The sequence below is a fragment of the Haliotis rufescens genome, unplaced genomic scaffold (assembly GCF_023055435.1).
Source record: "Haliotis rufescens isolate VD_foot unplaced genomic scaffold, xgHalRufe1.0.p SCAF_10, whole genome shotgun sequence".
NCBI lineage: Eukaryota > Metazoa > Mollusca > Gastropoda > Lepetellida > Haliotidae > Haliotis > Haliotis rufescens.
The window spans coordinates 9,976,099-9,998,577 of record NW_025963780.1 but is presented as its reverse complement, the minus strand read 5'-3'; the positions used below and the strand labels follow the sequence as shown (position 1 = coordinate 9,998,577).

The following is a 22,479-nucleotide window of genomic DNA, read 5'->3' as shown; positions in this document are numbered from 1 at the left end:
TGATGACAAATTGCACACGTGGTATTGTTTACGCCATTTTCTTGAGTTGTGGATCTGTTATTATAAGAAGAACATTCTTTAATTTTAGGACCATCTACACAAGTAACCTGTACGGTTGATAGCGCGTTGCACTAATGGACGAGCAAGAAATCCTCACAACCTTAAAGATACTGATTATAGGTGAAAGCGGAGTTGGAAAGTCAAGGTGAAACCTTTTGTTTTGATTTTGCCAACTTGGCCAGTTACAGCTGTTTTTGCGCATCAACACGGAAAGGGGGTTATGGGGCCTGTTTCCCCTCCTGCATGTCATCCTCACTACGATATACAAGCCCCTTTCATACACGTATTTGTGATGAATATGGTGTGTTACTTCGTTGGTTATTTCTTAAACACTACTTACAGGTTAACTACGGTTTGTTCTTCAGGGTCAGGCGACAGTAAATAGCCTGTCAAATTGAATACATACGAAACCCATTTATATTGAAAAATAAGAAAAACAGTCAGTGAATGTGCCTTTCCGTACCCCATGGGAAGTACTGCCATAAAACGTTGCAATCAACTAAACATTCCAGAGCTTTCTTTTGTTCACTTTTCAAATTTTGAATTGAGAACTTTGTCAAAATACTTTTCAAGGTGTAACGAGATGTTCTCATATCTTTGTGTAGCAAGTATGAAGATCTGATTTTAATCAGACTGCTTATATAACCATTTGTAATCTTGGCTATGAGACATTCAATATTAAATAATCTCAATGCTGGGATCTGGTGGATTGATGGGAGAGATGTCAGACACCTTCAACGTGTTCTGAGACCATACCTGTCTACTGCCCATTTAATTGCAATATCTGATACAAGAAAATGTGTCTCCCACTTTAGATAGCAAGTTCTGCTGCATATGAATGCTCAATGCCATTCATTTTATGCTCCATCATGCATAGTGAAGCCTTTGAGTCCAAAAGAAATGACTTGCTTGTCGCTTATTTGAGTATCGCCGCCATTATTCCCACGCTGTTTTTCTAGAAAAGGTGTTGTCAATTAACTATGATTGGCTCTTGATGGATACAGCCAAAGTTATTCCACTGCATTTGACCAAGTTTCCCATAGCAACTGTGCACATATTCTGCTAACGACCGCTGTCAAATCTAATGTTTCTTTTTGTTCGCATGATAAATGCATTCAGGTGGAATACTGAAGCTATACTACCAATACCCTTTCATTATAAACCCATTTAATTCATTTTATTCAAATATGTAGGAGGGCCTGATACAGCTTGGTCTAATATGAGCACTTGGCTTGTCCCAATCTGTGAACACATATTTGATTGTTCCAAAGACTTTGGGTAACATGGTTTCTCTGTATGTTATTGTCGAGTTGTCATGAATGGATACTTACACTAAAGATATGTCAGCAAAAATAATGGAATAACGTGAGCCTGTATTGATACAGTCATTATTATATTAGATGGAAGGGCACTGGCAGCCCGGTCTCAACGTTCACGCAATTCACTGTGCATTGTTATGTCTCTTAGTTGTGCCAGAAACCTTTGACAGTGGGTTCGAATCCCAGACTCAGTTGAATACATTCCCTGATTTGATCCATGAAGATCCAGGTTAGAATAAATTTTCAGCAACCAGTGCTTGTCACCTGGTCATAAGAGGCGACTATGCTGGTTATAAGAGGCAACTACAGGATCAGGTGGTCAGGCTCGTTGACTTGATTGATGCATGACATTGTATCCCAATTGTATAGATCGATGCCCAAGATGTCAGTCACTGGATTGTCTGGTCCAGACCTGATTATTTAGAGAGTGCTGCATAAAGCTGGAATATTGCTGAGTGTAGCGTTAAACAACAAACAAACAAAAAACATTTCCTGATGTGTTCATAGTTTACTAGCAGGGATGTGAAATCTCCGCGGAAACGTGGAAAATCGCGTTTTTTAAAACAGTAGTCCTCGGAAAAAATCATCTTCCGCGTAAAAATATAATCAAAGATTAAAAAAAAACACTCCGAAAAATATGATCGAAAACCGGACAACCGTCGCGAATTGTCCTATTTTCGATCAGAGCTTTCAGCAGCATAGGTTTTCGGACATCATACGTTTTCTATCACGAATACTTGCACTATAACGTGGGGTGTGGCATCACACACAAATTGTAAATACTCAGAGTCAGATGATTGCTAGTTTTTAGACAAAGTTGTCTTTTAGCCTGTAGGTGAATGATATGTTTTACAGTTGTTCATGTGATTAGCGAGAAACTATGAATGTTTCTTCAGCGTCCAAAAACCAATAACATGGGGATATATGTTGTATTAATGTCTTATGTTTGCAATGGAGTTTTGTTTTTTAAGGTAAGTAAGTACAAGGTAAGTTTTTTTCAATATGCTTCAACATGGGGAAAGGGTCAGACATTGCACGCTTGTGACAGTTGTCCTTGTGTCTGGGGGATGGGGGTTGAAGTTTATGGCAGTATTGATCCCAGACCTGGCGGGTAGCGAGGTGCGCGAAAGCTATGCCCGATTTTTTAAAAGTACTGATTTAACTTCGAAATTTTACTGCATCTGCCATCTTGTTTATTTGACTTATTGACTTTTGCCATTGACTTTTTACATTTCGTGGTGTGAATTGTCCAAACTGCACGAAATTGCTTAAAATGCAATCAGATGTTTAAAAGATTTCTGGGGGGGCATGCCCCCAGACCCCCCTAGACTTTTCCTCTTTTTTCGGGAAAACCTGCTCACATCCCTGTACTAGTGCTCATGGGTTTTGCTGGAGTGTTAAAATGTCTAACGCCTGCATCACTTGAGCCTTCATACTCTTTTAAGTTGAAATGCCACAATATAACTGAAAATGTGGTCAAGTGGCATTGAACTCAAGTCTCTAAAATTTGTTTTGTTTCTATTAGTTTTTGAAAAGAACAGTTGGATGACATCTGTATTTTTCCTTCAGTCTGCTGCTGCGCTTCACAGATGATACCTTTGACCCGGAACAAGCAGCCACAATTGGTAGGTGTGCAGATAGTGTGTGTGTTAGTGTTAGTGTGTGTGTTAGTGTTAGTGTTAGTGTGTGTGTGTGTGTGTGTTAGTGTTAGTGTTAGTGTGTGTGTTAGTGTGTGTGTGTTAGTGTGTGTGTGTGTGTGTGTGTGTGTGTGGAGTTTGTATATGTTGCATGCATGATGTTTTCATTGTTTAGACATGCTAGATACTGTGTATTATGTGTGTATATTATTTGGATGAATTTTGTGTTTTATGTGTATATTTGAGTGTGTCATGTATAATTTATGCTTCTATCATGTCTATAGGGCTTTACCTTGACTTACAAAACTGGGGGTCTGGGGGCCCCCCAATAATGAATGTTAGGCTCCTTGCAGGCAATGTGAGGGTCCTGTAAAGTAAGGATGGTGTAGTGTATTGTACATTTTGATAATAACTTTAGAGCCTGATATTAATCAATGACCGTGTGGACAGAAGACATGATTGATGTATAAAGTAACAGATGCGCTATAGGTACAGTTAATAGTATCATGTGGCCCTCAGGACCCATCATATGTTGTTCTGCATCCATTGTGTATATTAGGGTGTGTCATGAATATTTTGTGTGTGCAGAGCTGTAGATAAGCAGCCTATTTGTGTAAAATAACCCCAACAAATATTCAAAATCCAATTACTTTCAATTAACTTGCGTACAGAAACGCATCCATTAAATGAAAACTAAAATGTATAAAAACAGCGCGCGTAAATACCAAATGAAGCTTTCTCAGCATGCGTACAAAGGAGCTAATTTCCGAAACACAATTACGAGATAATTTACTTTCCGAGTAAAGCCTAGGTATTTGGAACAGTATACACCTAAAACATTATTTCATTTTTTTTTAAATCTTAAAATGTACACTGTTTTGGGGAAAAACCAAATAGAGTGATAAATAGATGAGTGAAAAAATATTGGTTACCCAATGAAAAATGTAATAACCCAATTAAAATAGAAACCCTAGAGTAAAAGCTCAATTGCTCCAAAGTTACCTGGAGCTCTGGTGTGTACTGCATTTATTTTTGAGTGTGTCATATGTATATTTGTGTGGATTTTGTTGGACACAGCAGTTTTGCATGTTAGTGGTGCACCAGTCAATCACATGATCTGTTTAACGATTGTTTGTAAACCTGAAATTCAGTTAAGCGATCATACTATTTAAATCGATAAAAAAGTAATGTATGTATTCCTAGAAAATTCTTTTGACATTAAATAGTGATACAGTCAAGTCCCGTTAATCCGACATCGATGGTTGCATATGATTGTGTCGGATTAACGAGTATGTCGGATAAACGAAATTTAGTAGTATCAACGTTCGTGATCGAAAATCGGACAACTACACGATAGATAAGGATTCAATAAAAAATATAAAATATATATTCATATTGTTATGTTAAATTGTTGGCGGAATATGTTTTCTAATCATTCAACCTCTAAAGTTTAACACAAAACAACTGTTACGGACTGTTTGACAGATTCAAAATACTTTAAAAAGCATAGTCTGGAATGGAAGTCGCAACTTTGAAACTGGTACCCAAAGCTTAAGAAAGCTGCTTTCTAAGTGGCTAACGTCGACTTCCTGTTGGTCATTTCATTGGTAGGTCATAGTTCGTGAAAGGTTGTTCTGACGTGACTTGTAATGGGATGTCCTCGTCGATAGCGAGAACTTGTATCTGATTTTAATAAGATTGAGGTAATCTAAGCATGTGAATTATCCTGTTTTCTTTATTTAAAGCATTAATTGTTTATTGTTAAGCAAGTTTATCGCTGCAGCTTTGTAATATGCAGCTACCAGCCGACTCGCCTCGCATCAAAACACTGGCTGTGTACTCGCGGGCAGATGACCACGGAGTACGCTGATCACTGTGTCGGATTAACGAGACTGATTAATGAGTGATTTTGGTATTTCGTTGCAAATTAGGTGTGTCGGAGTCGGAGTGCGAGACTATCGGATTAACGGGTCTAAATAGCACTGATTTAATCGGTTCCCATCATTAGTGTCGGATAAAGCCGATTGTCGGATTAACGAGTGTCGGATTAACAAGACTTGACTGTATGTTGGTCAGATTCTGATGGCAGTGAGCAGTTTACAGTTTGCAACCTCCATCAAGCAGAAGTAGCATTCAGTTATAGAGATTAGGCAATCTCAATAAAATCAGATCTTAGTTTTTCGCTACCACTAAACAAAGATCTGAGGACATCCCATTAGGGGTCACGTCAGAACGACCTTTCATCCAACCAATCAGAGTGTCGCTTACCAGATCATGAAAGTGACAGTCGGAATGTGATTTCTAATCATGCAACCTCGAAAACATTAAAACGGGGTATTCCGAACGATAGTTACGGGCTTAACGACTGAATCTATACTATCTAGACCATATATTAGCCATTCGAGAATGTTCTTTTGTTCAGGTTTCAAGTTTTTAGGCGAGAATTTGTCAAAATATGTTTCAAGCGTAGTCGCCAATTTGAAATTAGTGCCTTAAAGCACGAGAAAGCTGCCTTGTGATTGTCTAATGTCGACTTCTTGTCAGTAATTCCATTGGTCGGTCAGAGTTCGCGAAAGGTCGGTCTGATGTGACCAGTAATGGGATTTCCTCAGATCTTTGTTTAGCGGCAGCGAGAACTAAGATCTGATTTTAATGAGATTGAGAGAGTAGGATTCATGGTACCGTTGTAGTGAGCTGTAGGTCATGTTCAGGTCAGAAGGGTGAATGTTTTGATAAACATACATCGTTGAGATAACTTTGTAAATGTTGGCATGAAAACCATGCACGCAGGCAGACAGACACGCTCTCTCTCGCTGTCATTCTCTATCTCTTTCAACTCTCTCTCTCTCTATTGTGACCATGAGATATTAAGGCTCTTCTTTTTGTCTGTTTGTACACACAGTCTTCATTTAGAATCAGACTGACCAAGTTGAATCAAGTGGGCTGTCTGCAATTTGGCTTGCTGATTGTGTGGCTCGATGACATTGATAGTTGACAGTCACTGGTTTGCCCAGTTACAAGTCACTGTGATATGGCTAGAATTAGAACATTGCTGATTGCATCACTCTTTTAGAATATCTTTGAAATTTATCAGGAAAGGGATAAAAAAAATTCTTATCCTGCATTACTTCTTAATGCATCTACTACTTACCTTAAGACAGAAACAGTGCCTTGTGATGGTCCTAAACATAAGAAAAAGTTGTTGCCAATCATTGGGCAATCAAGTCCACTTCTGTCTGAGAACCAACTGTCACATGATCTCCGGAAGTGACATCACGTCTCACCACATTTCTGCTTGACATCGTACAGACATGTTGTGTCTTACTTTGGTCCTCAGTATTTGGCTTTAATTTGTGGTTAGCACCTTGCTTTCATGTTAAATTTATTCTGGGACAGGTGGAGTATATCTTTATCTTATTATTATGCTTGTATTTTAGTAATAATATACATTTATTCCACATGGAAAAAACATTGTCTTCTTTACTCACATGGCTTGTTGTTTTCCCTTCCTTTTGAATTTGCTGTACATGTCTCATCGAGGCAGTCGTTACAATTTTTAATTGTTGGCTAGGTATGATGTTGTATATTTAATAAATACCTTTCGCCATTAGTGCCACATTAAACTATTATTCCGATTAAAGCGTTGGTTTATCTATCAGTGTTTACAAGTCTATTGTTCACAATACAATTTCAATTTACACACATAATTTATTCTGGGTCACTTGCCTCCACAGTGATGGTTCCAGCTACGCACACATGTACCCTATCTATGCCTTTGGGGGCTGATTGCAGCAATGATGAACACCTTACCGGGTGTATCTATGATTACTACATCTTCAGGGTTCCCCTCCGCACCTGCATTGTCGTCTGTGCAACGGTGCCTCCTGTTTTTGCTGCAGCGCCTCCCATGTACACACAGCCTACGGCGCCCTTCATAGATAGCAACTGGATGCAGAACTTCATGCAGTCCATGTGGCAGCAGCATAAGACACAGATGTATCCTGTGCCAGCGCCTGTGTACCAGCCACCTCTGCCACCATCTACCCCAGTGCTAGAGATCCCAAGATGGAGATTTCTCCAGGCTGTCACTTGCACCAGCATTTTAGGCGCTTAAGTTTAGAAAAGATGACTTTCCTATTGACGCCTTTGAAGTGGCTGACCAGTCACATAATTTGGACGAGGACCTCCAGAGGATGACTAGCTCATCCAAGCCAACCATGTTGAAGATCCCAGATGTTAGGTATGCCTTCATTGAGACTGAGGTCAGGCTTTGGTGTCTTCATCCCGGGCCATGGAGCAGGACTGTACCGAGACTAATGCCTTCAACGATCCCTGTAGGTGGGGTACTGGGCATGTTCTGGCAGAACTGGATCTGTCTGGCAGAAGTGTTCATGCTAAATGTGCTATCGCCTGGACATAGCAGTAGATCTACCGTTGTCTTTGGCTCTACCAGCTACTGGGATCCTGCATAGACATCCTGCTCGAAAAGAGAGTCATTGAGATTTTACACGTCCCATCTTTAATAAAAAGGTTTTATTCTCACATCTTTCTAGTACCCAAGAAGGACATGGACAAGATGCGGATGATTCACAATTTCACTGTATTCAATGAGTGCTACCTGGAGCGTCAACCATACTTCCGCCTCACAACCTTAAGACTGCTCAGGACCAGTATCGACCTGCAGGATGCTTTCCTGCATGAACCTATCCATCCCTCTGAAAGCAGCTTTCTCAGGTTCCAGTCCAATGGGGTCCACTACCAATGGGCGGTCCTGCCCTTTGGCATTTCAGTGGCCCTGTGGCTATTGGCACGAATGACCAAGCCAGTAGCTGCCTTCCTACACCTGAGGAACATCCGGTTCGAGTCATACATAGACGACTGTCTCCTGAATAATTCGGACAGGGCTACTCTGGTTCTCCATCGGGACTTTACCAGGCACCTGGGATGGGTGGTCAACGAGGCAAAGTCGGAAATGGTTCCGTCTTACCGACTCCAGTTCATAGGGGGCCTGTTCCAAACAGATCAGGACCTATCACTATCAGTGCCATGGGACAGATGGCTCAAGATCCTTTGCCATCTGTCACCTGCCCTGCGACAATCTGGCACACTTCGCCAGTGGCAAGTGTTGTTGGGATTGCTCACATCAGCCCAAGATTTGACAAACAGAGGTCGCCTACACCTACGCCCAATACAACAGTTCCTGGTGCCTTAAATCAAACGTCAGGACCCGTAGCCATCACTCTACCGTCTGACCCAAGGACTCACTTTTGGTGGACAATGGAGTCGAACATCTTTCCTTATTAAGGCTAACCCTAACACTACATCTGTTTGGTTCTTTCCGCCTCCTGTACTATTTTCCAGGATGTTACACAAAGTAAAAGCAACCAAGAGCCTCGCTCTGATTTATGCCCTGGTCGCCGGCGAGGGGGTGGTTTGTAGATCGCAGAAATCTTGCAGAAACAGTCCACTACCCCTGCCAGAGTGCTCGAACCTACTCATCCATCTTCACAGCAAACTACCACACCCAATGCCAGTCAGATTTCATCTGCATGCTTGGTTCATCTTAAAGGGCTACTTCGCTCGGGCAGCTAAGGCCATTGCCTTGGCACCACCGTCCATCTACCCGGGGGCTATATGATGATAAGTGGTGATCACTTGAAACCTTTTGCAAGGTGAAAAATGAGGCGTTAAACAATAAACATACTTGGTGGCTCTTAATTTAGTGTTGGCCATTCCGGAGAATCATAAGATGACTAAGGTTCTGGAACTACAGGCTCTCCTAGGCTCAGTCAGTCTTGAATATCAGAAGGCCAGATTCCGTCCCGCTTGGCATTTGAATGTGGTGCTTCGAGGTTTGCGATGGCCTCCATTCAAGCAACTTCCTGCTTCAACCTCTCCAAGAAAGCAATATTCTCTTGGCCTTAGACACAGCGGCGAGTTTTAGTGAGTTACACGCACTTGATATTACCCAGGTCTGTTTTGAGCATGGTTTGCGGGGAGCGGTTCACCTTGAGCTGTTCTGGGAGTGTATAGCTAAGAATCATCTACCACCATCACCACTCCACCAATCTCTACGGTTGAAGATGAGGAAGAACTCCTCTTGTGCCCTGTATGTGCAATACGATTTTTTATCAGCCGCTCTAAGACAAGGCATGGTACGAGGAAACAGTTGTTTATTCCTGAGTCCCCGACGTCCATGACAAAAGTCAATTGCAACACCATATCACTATGATCACGCGCAGTCATCCTCCAGGCATACGAAAGCGCAAAACTTGATCCACCGAGAGCGAACAATACTCACGAGATCAGAGCAGTTGTCTCAACCATGGCTCTACATAGCAAATGTTATTTCCGAGCAATCATAGATTATGATTTTGGAGGTCAGACACAGACCAGCCATTATCTAAGAGATGTGAAGACGTCGAAGACGTTTGTAGCTTTGGCCCTTTATATCCCAGCAGGTAACCAACCCCCGATACAAATAATGAACTCCTCCTGTCCGGAGCCAGTCTTACCTGACTCGCATACTGATTTGACACGCCCATATGTGTCATATGAAGGGTTTATCCATATTGAGGATTACATCTGAAGGTATGCCCATCGCTGTACTGTCTGATACAGATGCATTAAGGAGTAATGTAGCATAAGTAAAACATTCAGTAAAATCTGAATAGTCGTTACATTTGTAGATTTATCCTGCATGACCACGTCTGACGGCCCACCTGGATTCCCACTATAGCTTCAGAATTTCTTTTACGGATGATAAGCAGAAATGTAGTCAGACATGATGTCACTTCCGGTGATCACATGACAGCGGCGCGAGTTGGTCCTCAGACAGAAGTAGACTTGATTGCCCAATGATTGGAAACAACTTTTTCTGAAGTTTAGGACCATCGCAAGGCACCGTTTCAGTCATGAGGTAAGCGGTAGATGCATTAAGAAGTAATGCAGGATAAGTATACAAATTTTAAAGATATTTAGATTTGACTAAAACTCCACATATTCCAGTCACTGTTGGCTTGATCCTTTCGCTGTGCTATCCAGTGTTTAACATTTTAAACATTCCTAATATGTGTAATCTGATTGTATACTTGTGTCATCCACCCGTGAAGATCGGGGTAACTTACAATAGGTTTTCCTCAACCCATGCTTGCCATATGCTTGTGACTATGCTGGTCGGAAGAGGCCACTAAGGCGATGGGATGGTCAGGCTTGGTGACTTGGTTGATGCATGTCATCATATCCCAATTGTGTGGATCGATGCTCTGTATATCAATCATTGGATTGTCTGGTTCAGACATGATTTACAGACCATATAGCTGGAATATTGCTGAGTGCGGCATTAAACAAACAAACAAACTTGTATCCCCCATGGGGATCCTGGGTTAGAATTAGTCACTAGAAAGCTATGCTTGTCATAAGAGCTAGGGGGTGACTGTCAGTGTGCTGATCGTTGCTCATAATAACAATCATTTTCTAGTCAACACTCAATTATTTACAGCCCACCTTCATCGTGCATCTTAGTAATTGTTGAGTGCAGCATTAAACATCAAACACGTTTGTATCATGATATTCGGTACAGAGATCCCTCGCTACAACGCTACCTTCGGGTCCAAATAATTGATGAGCGTTATAGATGATCAGCGGCTTAACGAAGGTCGAGTCGTAGGTGGTAGATGACCAACCAAACAGTATACATGCTCTGCCTACCTAACACCATCTATGTTGCACGTTTCAGAGTCTCAAAAAAGATTGGAATAGAAGTTGTTTATGATTAATAGTGAAATTATTAATTTTTTTATCAAGTATTAATATGCGCTTTAAAAAACCTCATCGTATCCCTTCAGTGAATTCAAGTGAATCAACAAGTATAACAAACTTGGTCAATAAAAGTATGAAATTTGATATAAAACATCACTAGACATGATGATTTACCATTTAAAATGTATTTCCTGCTCTCCAAAGCATTGTTTTATATGCAGAGATTAAGATTACCGTGTGTATTTTCTTGTAAACTAAGCCAGAAATAGCCATCAGCTGTGCACACGTTTCCTCCCAATCTACCGGTGATTCAGTTAAAAAGTACCCGAAGATACAACTTCAAATATTTTTTTAATTGAATCTGAAATTATTATTTTATCAGGAATAATATATTCCAATAATGTGTTATTTTAGTTGCAGCTTCCACTATATATATACTTAAAATTATAAGAACCATAAGCGTAGCACTTTGGTACAGGTGGTATGCAGGATATCTTTTTACGTATGGAACAATTTGACCAGTCACCGTAGGGACCTCGTGCTACATGTATTTCAATTGCGAAAACGTTTTGTTGACATATAATTATCAAACTGCCTCAAATATGACTATAAGTCATGGTATTGCATTTATGATATGGGTATCCATTCTCATCAAAAGCGGTAATCTGACCGTGGTTGCTGTAACTAGTGGTGAGTTGTGCCATCTACCGATCACTTCACATACGTTTTCACCGAAATTATTGTAAACATTATTTTGATTATTGAATGAAATTTTGAATATAATTAATAACATACATTGCAAACATTAGTCCAGATAAACTATGAATATTTTTTTTAACGAGATATTAAGATAATAGGATTACATTGCATACTTCAATGACTGGTATTTCCTCTGTTACGTGATCGAGGTGATCAGCTGATAATGTTTCTGAGATAGGGGGAAACATCGTGTCATTGGAAAACTTGAGTTTATTAAAAATGATAGTAAATTTTGGGAGCCATGCTTTACTGTGTGCTCTTCCCGGGTTAGCGCTATATTGAAGAGCGCAATAGCAAGGTAACACTGTATTTAGATTCTAGGGTCCCTTGGCATTATTGTAATGTTAAATTCAAGATCTAAGCATCCCTTGATTAAATATACTACTGATGTAGTAGCCCTGCTTATGTAGTTTGTGTAGGCTTTATAAAGTGGATTTGATGAAAAGAATATCCAGAATTGAAGTCTTTTTGTTATATTTTCTAGGTGTGGATTTCAAGGTGAAGACCCTTACAGTTGATGGAAACAGGACCAAGTTGGCAATATGGGTGGGTAACAGTTTATTTGTCTGTCTTTTCTGCAGGCCTTTGAGGCACAATAAGTCTCAACACTGTGTGCTTGTTCAGTCAATTTCCTGGGCAGAGTAAGTCCTTGGTAACCTTGCTTGTCCTGTGGATTTCCGGGGCAGGTTATGTCCTCAGTACGCTTGCTTGTCCTGTGGATTTCTGGGTCAGGTTATGTCCTCAGTACGCTTGCTTGTCCTGTGGATTTCTGGGTCAGGTTATGTCCTCAGTACGCTTGCTTGTCCTGTGGATTTCTGGGGCAGGTTATGTCCTCAGTACGCTTGCTTGTCCTGTGGATTTCTGGGTCAGGTTATGTCCTCAGTACGCTTGCTTGTCCTGTGGATTTCTGGGTCAGGTTATGTCCTCAGTACGCTTGCTTGTCCTGTGGATTTCTGGGTCAGGTTATGTCCTCAGTACGCTTGCTTGTCCTGTGGATTTCTGGGTCAGGTTATGTCCTCAGTACGCTTGCTTGTCCTGTGGATTTCTGGGGCAGGTTATGTCCTCAGTACGCTTGCTTGTCCTGTGGATTTCTGGGGCAGGTTATGTCCTCAGTACGCTTGCTTGTCCTGTGGATTTCTGGGGCAGGTTATGTCCTCAGTACGCTTGCTTGTCCTGTGGATTTCTGGGTCAGGTTATGTCCTCAGTACGCTTGCTTGTCCTGTGGATTTCTGGGTCAGGTTATGTCCTCAGTACGCTTGCTTGTCCTGTGGATTTCTGGGTCAGGTTATGTCCTCAGTACGCTTGTGTCCTGTGGATTTCTGGGTCAGGTTATGTCCTCAGTACGCTTGCTTGTCCTGTGGATTTCTGGGTCAGGTTATGTCCTCAGTACGCTTGTGTCCTGTGGATTTCTGGGTCAGGTTATGTCCTCAGTACGCTTGCTTGTCCTGTGGATTTCTGGGTCAGGTTATGTCCTCAGTACGCTTGTGTCCTGTGGATTTCTGGGTCAGGTTATGTCCTCAGTACGCTTGCTTGTCCTGTGGATTTCTGGGTCAGGTTATGTCCTCAGTACGCTTGCTTGTCCTGTGGATTTCTGGGTCAGGTTATGTCCTCAGTACGCTTGCTTGTCCTGTGGATTTCTGGGTCAGGTTATGTCCTCAGTACGCTTGTGTCCTGTGGATTTCTGGGTCAGGTTATGTCCTCAGTACGCTTGCTTGTCCTGTGGATTTCTGGGTCAGGTTATGTCCTCAGTACGCTTGTGTCCTGTGGATTTCTGGGGCAGGTTATGTCCTCAGTATTACACATTTATTGAATGTTTGGTGCATCCATCTTATTCTGAGGCTATGTATCAATGCAAGTATACATGTATGGTTGACATGTAAAATGGCATAATTAACTATAGAATATTACTTTCAGCTGGAATGTACAAGGGGTCTCAAGCACTAATTGACTCAAAATATGTTTTGATGGGTCCTCAATTCATCCTTTGTTGAAGGAGTTTGTCTCCTGAAATATCAAGAGTTAAGTTTTCATGTAACATATGGTGTAGTGTATTGGGACCTTGCAATCCCGATCTTTATTGTATCATTGTCTGGGGTTTCAACTGTGATGTTTGGCGCCCCATGCATGTTGCACAAGGGTGCCATGTATGCCTCCCTCCAGCTGGTCCACTCACTGACAACTGTTGCTACTGGTTCATCTGCTTCATATTAAAAGAAAATGGACACTATTTTTGCCTTGTATGTTGGTCAGGACACAGCAGGCCAGGAGAGGTTCCGGACCCTGACACCAAGCTACTACCGGGGCGCTCAGGGAGTTATACTGGGTGAGCACACCAGCATCCACGCCTGCAGTAGTAACACACCCATGAAGACTCGGGTCCGTGAGACATCATACCTGTAGTATTGGGACTGTTGTTTCTGGCTTCAAATGCAGGCTCTCTGGATTGATGATTTACCTTGATATATAGAGGGAATATCCACTCTTTCAAAATGTAAAAATGTTTACTTGGCAAGTGTTATTTGACTTACCAGTAGCAATTAAATTATGAGGACTGAAAGTTGAAGTGTTGTTTCCTTTTAAGACAAACTTTCTTGGACTGTCAACTGGCCCAGACCTTGTCCCCGGAACATAAACTATCTAAACATAACCATTTCTTTTCTCTGTGTAGTGTATGACGTCTGTAGCAAGCAGTCCTTTAGTCGACTGGACGCATGGCTGAATGAGCTGGAGACCTTTGCAACTAAACATGATATGATCAAGATGCTGGTAGGGAACAAGATTGACAAGGTTGGTATTTGATGGCTTTTGCCTGAACGCTAGCATTTATGCTGAGCTCAAAGTATGAGGAGAGACTTCTATCTTTTCATTGTTGACTCATGTTTCAGGAGAGGAGGGAGGTGAGCAAGGAAGAGGGCTTAAAGTTTGCTCGCAAACACCACATGCTATTCATTGAAGCAAGTGCAAAAACCAAAGAAGGGGTACAATGTGCATTTGAAGAACTTGTGGAGAAGGTATGGTATTCATGCCTCATATTTATTATTGTAAGAATAATATCTCCAGAACATTACAGTACAAATTTATGAACAGATGGTTCAAAACTTAAAACTGATGACAGTGCTTGCACAATTTGGTGACAGTGCTTGCACAATGTGGTGACAATGCTTGCACAATGTGGTGACAGTGCTTGCACAATGTGGTTTCGGTGGTGACAATGCTTGCACAATGTGGGTCAGGTGGTGACATGGCTTGAACAATGTGGTGACAGTGCTTGCACAATGTGGTGACAGTGCTTGCACAATGTGGTGACAGTGCTTGCACAATGTGGTTTCGGTGGTGACAATGCTTGCACAATGTGGGTCAGGTGGTGACATGGCTTGCACAATGCGGGTCAGGTGGTGACAGTGCTTGCACAATGTGGTGACAATGCTTGCACAATGTGGTGACAGTGCTTGCACAATGTGGTGACAGTGCTTGCACAATGTGGTGACAGTGCTTGCACAATGTGGTGACAGTGCTTGCACAATGTGGTTTCGGTGTTGACAATGCTTGCACAATGTGGGTCGGGTGGTGACATGGCCTGCACAATGCGGGTCAGGTGGTGACAGTGCTTGCACAATGTGGTGACAGTGCTTGCACAATGTGGTGACAGTGCTTGCACAATGTGGTGACAGTGCTTGCACAATGTGGTTTCGGTGTTGACAATGCTTGCACAATGTGGGTCAGGTGGTGACATGGCCTGCACAATGTTGGTCAGGTGGTGACATGGCTTGCACAATGTGGTGACAATGCTTGCACAATGTGGTGACAGTGCTTGCACAATGTGGTGACAGTGCTTGCACAATGTGGTTTCGGTGTTGACATGGCCTGCACAATGTGGGTCAGGTGGTGACATGGCTTGAACAATGTGGTGACAGTGCTTGCACAATGTGGGTCAGGTGGTGACATGGCCTGCACAATGTGGGTCAAGTGGTGACATGGCTTGCACAATGTGGGTCAAGTGGTGACATGGCTTGCACAATGTGGGTCAAGTGGTGACATGGCTTGCACAATGTGGGTCAAGTGGTGACATGGCCTGCACAATGTGGGTCAAGTGGTGACATGGCTTGCACAATGTGGGTCAAGTGGTGACATGGCCTGCACAATGTGGGTCAAGTGGTGACATGGCTTGCACAATGTGGGTCAAGTGGTGACATGGCCTGCACAATGTGGGTCAAGTGGTGACATGGCTTGCACAATGTGGGTCAAGTGGTGACATGGCCTGCACAATGTGGGTCAAGTGGTGACATGGCCTGCACAATGTGGGTCAAGTGGTGACATGGCTTGCACAATGTGGGTCAAGTGGTGACATGGCCTGCACAATGTGGGTCAAGTGGTGACATGGCCTGCACAATGTGGGTCAAGTGGTGACATGGCTTGCACAATGTGGGCCAGGTGGTCACATTGCTTACAATGCAACATTATGATACGATGGCTTGTTACAACATTGTGATACCACAGCTTGTTACTGCAATGTGATACCACGACTTGTTACTACATTGTGATACCACAGCTTGTTACAACATTGTGATACCACAGCTTGTTACTACATTGTGATACCACAGCTTGTTACTGCAATGTGATACCACGACTTGTTACTACATTGTGATACCACAGCTTGTTACAACATTGTGATACCACAGCTTGTTACTACATTGTGATACCACAGCTTGTTACTGCAATGTGATACCACGACTTGTTACTACATTGTGATACCACAGCTTGTTACAACATTGTGATACCACAGCTTGTTACTACATTGTGATACCACGGCTTGTTACTACATTGTGATACCACGGCTTGTTACTACAATGTTATACCACAGCTTGTTACTACATTGTGATACTACAGCTTGTTACAACATTGTGATACCACAGCTTGTTACTACATTATGATACCACGGTGTGCGTGCGTGCGTGCGTGCGTGCGTGCGTGCGTGCGTGTGTTCGTCCCGAAATCGTTACCGGAGCATAACTCAGAAACCGTTAAATATTTCTCTATGAAACTTTGCATGTCTATCAGACTCATGCTGAACTGGTGCCTTTTGCTATTTAGGAATTTTATAAAAAAATTTTTTTTTACGTTTCCATGGCAACATGTTGGACTTAGGTTCTTTAAGGGTGCTGTTAGTTTCCGGAATGTAACTCAAAAACCGTTAAATAATTTCTTACAAAACTTTGCATGTTTACCAGACACACACTGAACTGGTGCCTTTTGCTATTTAGGAGTTTTATAAATTTTTATTTTTTACGTTTCCATGGCAACAAGTTGGACTTAGGTTCTATAAGGGTGGTGTTCGTTTCCGGAGCGTAACACAAAAACCATTAAATCCTTTCTTACAAAACTTTGCATGTCTACTAGGCACATACTGAACTGATGCCTTTTGCTATTTAGGAATTTTATAAATTTTTATTTTTTTACGTTTCCATTGCAACAAGTTGGACTTAGGTTCTATAAGGGTGCTGTTCGTTTCCGGAGCGTAACTAAAAAACCGTTAAATAATTTCTTACAAAACTTTGCATGTTTACCAGACACATACTGGACTGATGCCTCTTGCTATTCAGGAATTTTAGAAAATTTTATTTTTCACGTTTCCATGGCAATAAGTTGGACTTAGGTTCTACAGGGGTGGTGTTCGTTTCCAGAGTGTAACTCAAAAACCGTTAAATACTTTCTTACAAAACTTTGCATGTCTACTGGTGCCTTTTGATATATAGCACTTTTAGAAATTTTTATTGTTTATGTTTCCATGACAACAAGTTGGATTTAAGTTTTAATATAGGATTGGTTTACTTGAGTAGTATAACAAATAAACTGTTAAATATTTCCTTGCCAAACATTGCATGTCTATATATAAAGCGCATACTGAACTAGTGCCATTTGATATTAAGGAGTTTTAGAAATGTTTATTTTAGAATTTCCATTGCAGCTATTTTGACATTGGCTAAGAGAAATGTTGGGTCAGTTACCTGGTTTGGGACCATAACGTGTTAAAATGGGCGGGGGATATAGATGACTTTGTCAACTATACGCTTGTTACTACATTGTGATACCACGGCTTGTTACTGCAATGTGATACCACAGCTTGTTACTGCAATGTGATACCACGGCTTGTTACTACATTGTGATACCACGGCTTGTTACAACATTGTGATACCACAGCTTGTTACTACATTGTGATACCACGGCTTGTAACTACATTGTGATACCACGGCTTGTTACTACAATGTGATACCACAGCTTGTTACTACATTGTGATACCACGGCTTGTTACTACAATGTGATACCACAGCTTGTTACTGCAATGTGATACCACAGCTTGTTACTGCAATGTGATACCACGGCTTGTTACTACAATGTGATACCACGGCTTGTTACAACATTGTGATACCACAGCTTGTTACTACATTGTGATACCACAGCTTGTTACTACATTATGATACCACAGCTTGTTACTACAATGTGATACCACAGCTTGTTACTGCAATGTGATATCACGGCTTGTTACTACAATGTGATACCACGGCTTGTTACTACATTGTGATACCAAGGCTTGTTACTACATTGTGATACCACGGCTTTTTACTACATTGTGATACCACTGCTTGTTACTACATTGTGATACCACAGCTTGTTACAACATTGTGATACCACGGCTTGTTACTACATTGTGATACCATGGCTTGTTACTACAATGTGATACCACAGCTTGTTACTACATTGTGATACCACGGCTTGTTACTACATTGTGATACCATGGCTTGTTACTACAATGTGATACCACAGCTTGTTACTGCAATGTGATACCATGGCTTGTTACTACAATGTGATACCACAGCTTGTTACTGCAATGTGATACCACGGCTTGTTACTACATTGTGATACCACAGCTTGTTACTACATTGTGCTACCACGGCTTGTTACTACAATGTGATACCACAGCTTGTTACAACATTGTGATACCACGGCTTGTTACTACAATGTGATTCCACAGCTTGTTACTGCAATGTGATACCACGTCTTGTTACTGCAATGTGATTCCACAGCTTGTTACTGCAATGTGATACCACGGCTTGTTACAACATTGTGATACCACAGCTTGCTACTACATTGTGATACCACGGCTTGTTACTGCAATGTGATACCATGGCTTGTTACTACAATGTGATACCACGGCTCGTTACTGCAATGTGATACCACGGCTCGTTACTGCAATGTGATACCACGGCTCGTTACTATAATGTGATTCCACAGCTTGTTACTGCAATGTGATACCACGGCTTGTTACTGCAATGTGATTCCACAGCTTGTTACTGCAATGTGATACCACGGCTTGTTACAACATTGTGATACCACAGCTTGTTACTACATTGTGATACCAAGGCTTGTTACTGCAATGTGATACCATGGCTTGTTACTACAATGTGATACCACGGCTCGTTACAACAATGTGATACCACGGCTCGTTACTGCAATGTTATACCATGGCATGTTACTACAATGTGATACCATGGCTTGTTACTTCAATGTTATACCATGGCATGTTACTACAATGTGATACCACGGCTTGTTACTTCAATGTTATACCATGGCATGTTACTATAATGTGATACCACGGCTTGTTACTTCAATGTTATACCATGGCATGTTACTACAATGTGATACCATGGCTTGTTACTTCAATGTTATACCATGGCATGTTACTACAATGTGATACCACGGCTTGTTACTTCAATGTTATACCATGGCATGTTACTATAATGTGATACCACGGCTTGTTACTTCAATGTTATACCATGGCATGTTACTACAATGTGATACCATGGCTTGTTACTTCAATGTTATACCATGGCATGTTACTATAATGTGATACCACGGCTTGTTACTTCAATGTTATACCATGGCATGTTACTACAATGTGATACCATGGCTTGTTACTTCAATGTTATACCATGGCATGTTACTACAATGTGATACCACGGCTTGTTACTTCAATGTTATACCATGGCATGTTACTACAATGTGATACCACGGCTTGTTACTTCAATGTTATACCATGGCATGTTACTACAATGTGATACCATGGCTTGTTACTTCAATGTTATACCATGGCATGTTACTACAATGTGATACCACGGCTTGTTACTTCAATGTTATACCATGGCATGTTACTACAATGTGATACCACGGCTTGTTACTTCAATGTTATACCATGGCATGTTACTACAATGTGATACCACGGCTTGTTACTTCAATGTTATACCATGGCATGTTACTACACTATGATACCAATCTCTGTTGTAGATCATCCAGACACCAGGTCTGTGGGAGACTGACAAGCAGGGCCTAACGCTAGGTGCACCTCATCCCAACTCGTCTTCCTGTAGCTACTGTGTAATCTGATCTCTGCCGCCTGCCTGCCCTCGGCCCCCGTCTTTCACTAGCCTCTTCACAGTACACAGAGTACAGAGTATGACCGACGCCTTTAAACACAGCTGTGGACATAGCTCAGATTTGTGTCAAGAAGTCTTCTTCAGACTTGTATATCTGTTCTTGTTCACACCGCTTTGTGTTTGGAGACTACATTGAACTTAGTTTCTCAGGTTATTGTGTGATGGGCTTTTTCTGACATCATGTTTTATCTCAAATCTTGTAAAATCAGTTACAAATGTTAAAACTAAGAAATGACATTCATAAGTCCATTGTGTACATAAACCTAAATTAGAAATGTAAACAGTATCTAGTCATCAAGACTGCTGGGAATCAGGTCATATGCTAGAGTTGTGTTGTTTACTTCAGTTTACCTTGGTATCAGTAGGATGGGTAAGAATGTCTCCTGTCAGCTATAAGCCAATCATTAAGACGCCCGGTTGTCAGTCAGGTCAGATCTACAAGCTTGGTTTACTTGGTAGTCAGTGTGCATCATGAACTGAAGATATTGTCATTAAGATAAAGTAGAAACAAATGTCTCTCTGTACTGAGCTGTGTTATATGCATACAATTAACGTAATGTAGTGTCTGAACTCTTTGTATCTGCCTCTTTGCCCATACCATGTTACTCCTCGGTAAATGGCAGCCAGACATAATCAGTGTTTTTAACTGTCTTAACAATTGACTTGGCTAAAAAATGGAGGATAAACCATAAAATATCCTTCCACATTAAAGTGTGAAAAGTAGCTGAGGTCGCTTCGTGGAATGGTGCCCTGGTCACAATAGACATAATAAGGGGACTCAGGCGTGTTGAAATTGTCTTGTCCAATTTCATTAAGATAAGTTCTTTTACCTCGATATGATATCTCTCTGCATGAAGGGATCTTGTCAGGTGAACATTCTAATTTTAAGCAGCATATCTGATGACTGTATCTCGTAATGAACTTAAACGGACAGTTCTGAAGGTACATAATAAAGGCAACACCATTCTGTTGTGGATATGTTGTGTACACCCTCTTGTTTCTGAGTGCCATGGCATATAACCCAAAGGGGAAGTACAATCAAAGGAACATTTTTGTTTTCATAGTGGGTTTTCTTTTGTTGAAATAAAAATTCTGGACTGATGTGGTAAAGAAAATAAGCCAATTGTTGACATCTGATTGGCTCAGGAAGCAACACATCCTTCATTTAGATTTGATGGTCTGTGTTCTCTCACGGTTCAACTGATGCGACCTTCTATGGAGGGTTGTCTGGTCTTCACACAGTGTGGCACTGGAGTAAAATATCTGAATCTGCTGAGTTTGTCTGTTTGATCAGCCATCGAATGTACCCAGTCCGGCAAGACAAATATGCTATTTCCCCACCACTGAGCCTCTCTACTTATCAAAGAAATGAACAGACATTTATGTCAGTATTGATATATTTTAGTCAGTGTTTGCTGAATGAAACAGCACAGAAATATGTTCCTTAAAATACTAAAATTTCAAGTTTGCTTGACAACGGTATAAGGATCTATACTGAAACGCTGCCTTCACAGTTATTAAAGAAGTTGTTATCCATAAATTGTGTCTTCTTGGTCATCTGTCAACTTTTAAGTAATGCCTATCAAACAATTTAATATTGTTGTCTGAAGGGAAGTCAGAGGATTTCAGTGATGTGTGCATGTGTAGATTGTTCATTTATTCATGACATAAAGTGGATGTTCTTTGACCTGTATCTATTTTAAGGGACTTTGGAAATGTTACTTGTTTATTTTTTACATTTGACATAAAATGTTTATTACTCCAAAAGCATGTCTCTGTATGATCAATTAGTTTATTTTTGTTGTTGTTGAAATCCTTTTGATTTTATGAAATGACCTGTTCATAGAGTTTTATGGATGTTCTGCCACATTTACACCAAATAACAATGTACAGTCTGTTACGTAGTCAACTTTGGGTAGAAAAGTCTTCAAGAGACTGTAATATAGTTTGGTCCAACAGAGATTCAGGTTTAATAAAACAGCATACATTTCTGCTTCTGAGGGATGATATTTGCCTATTTACAAAGACTTGCCAAAGTTGTCTCTAAAAGATATTTGACTTGAATAAAAAATCCTGAAAGAACTGAACACGTAATGGTATCTTCTTTTTTTTCAAGTTTCTTGAATCATTGACCTTTTGAGAGAGCAAGTATTTTTGTGTATTGTTTCCTGTCACAGAACAGTTTTATTTAGATTTTTCCTATGTAGGGTAGTACATGTTCAGATTTTAACAACTAACATGAGGTGTGCTTATTTTGTACAGTAGGTTAGGTTTCTACCCTGTGGTTTTGTGTGTCATTGTATACGTGAATATTTGGTGTAAATAACCAACAGTATCCTGGTTGTGTCTGTAGCCTATACTGGCTGCAGTAAGGCCATGGTATTTGTGTAGTGTGGTATGGTGATCCAAGCTAGTGTATTGCTGCATGGTGTGTTATGAAATATATCTCTGGTA

At 41.0% G+C, this 22,479-nt stretch overlaps 1 protein-coding gene across 1 annotated transcript; it reads left to right on the top strand.

Moving 5' to 3' along the window:
* LOC124116210 (ras-related protein Rab-18A-like) lies at positions 1 to 22,112 on the top strand. Its single transcript, XM_046477469.2, has 7 exons — positions 1 to 205; positions 2,949 to 3,004; positions 12,021 to 12,082; positions 13,787 to 13,859; positions 14,205 to 14,323; positions 14,422 to 14,547; positions 19,877 to 22,112. Exons 1-7 carry the CDS (start codon positions 135 to 137, stop codon positions 19,973 to 19,975), a joined length of 606 nt encoding a protein of 201 aa, XP_046333425.1. The 5' UTR covers positions 1 to 134; the 3' UTR covers positions 19,976 to 22,112.
* Positions 22,113 to 22,479: the final 367 nt, after the last annotated feature.

Excerpts from the sequence above, each read along its gene's own strand:
- LOC124116210 (XM_046477469.2), top strand. The coding sequence starts at position 135 with ATGGACGAGCAAGAAATCCTCACAACCTTAAAGATACTGATTATAGGT. Across the intron at positions 14,324-14,421 it reads TAGGGAACAAGATTGACAAG|GAGAGGAGGGAGGTGAGCAA; the intron begins GTTGGTATTTGA and ends CTCATGTTTCAG. Across the intron at positions 14,548-19,876 it reads TTGAAGAACTTGTGGAGAAG|ATCATCCAGACACCAGGTCT; the intron begins GTATGGTATTCA and ends TCTCTGTTGTAG.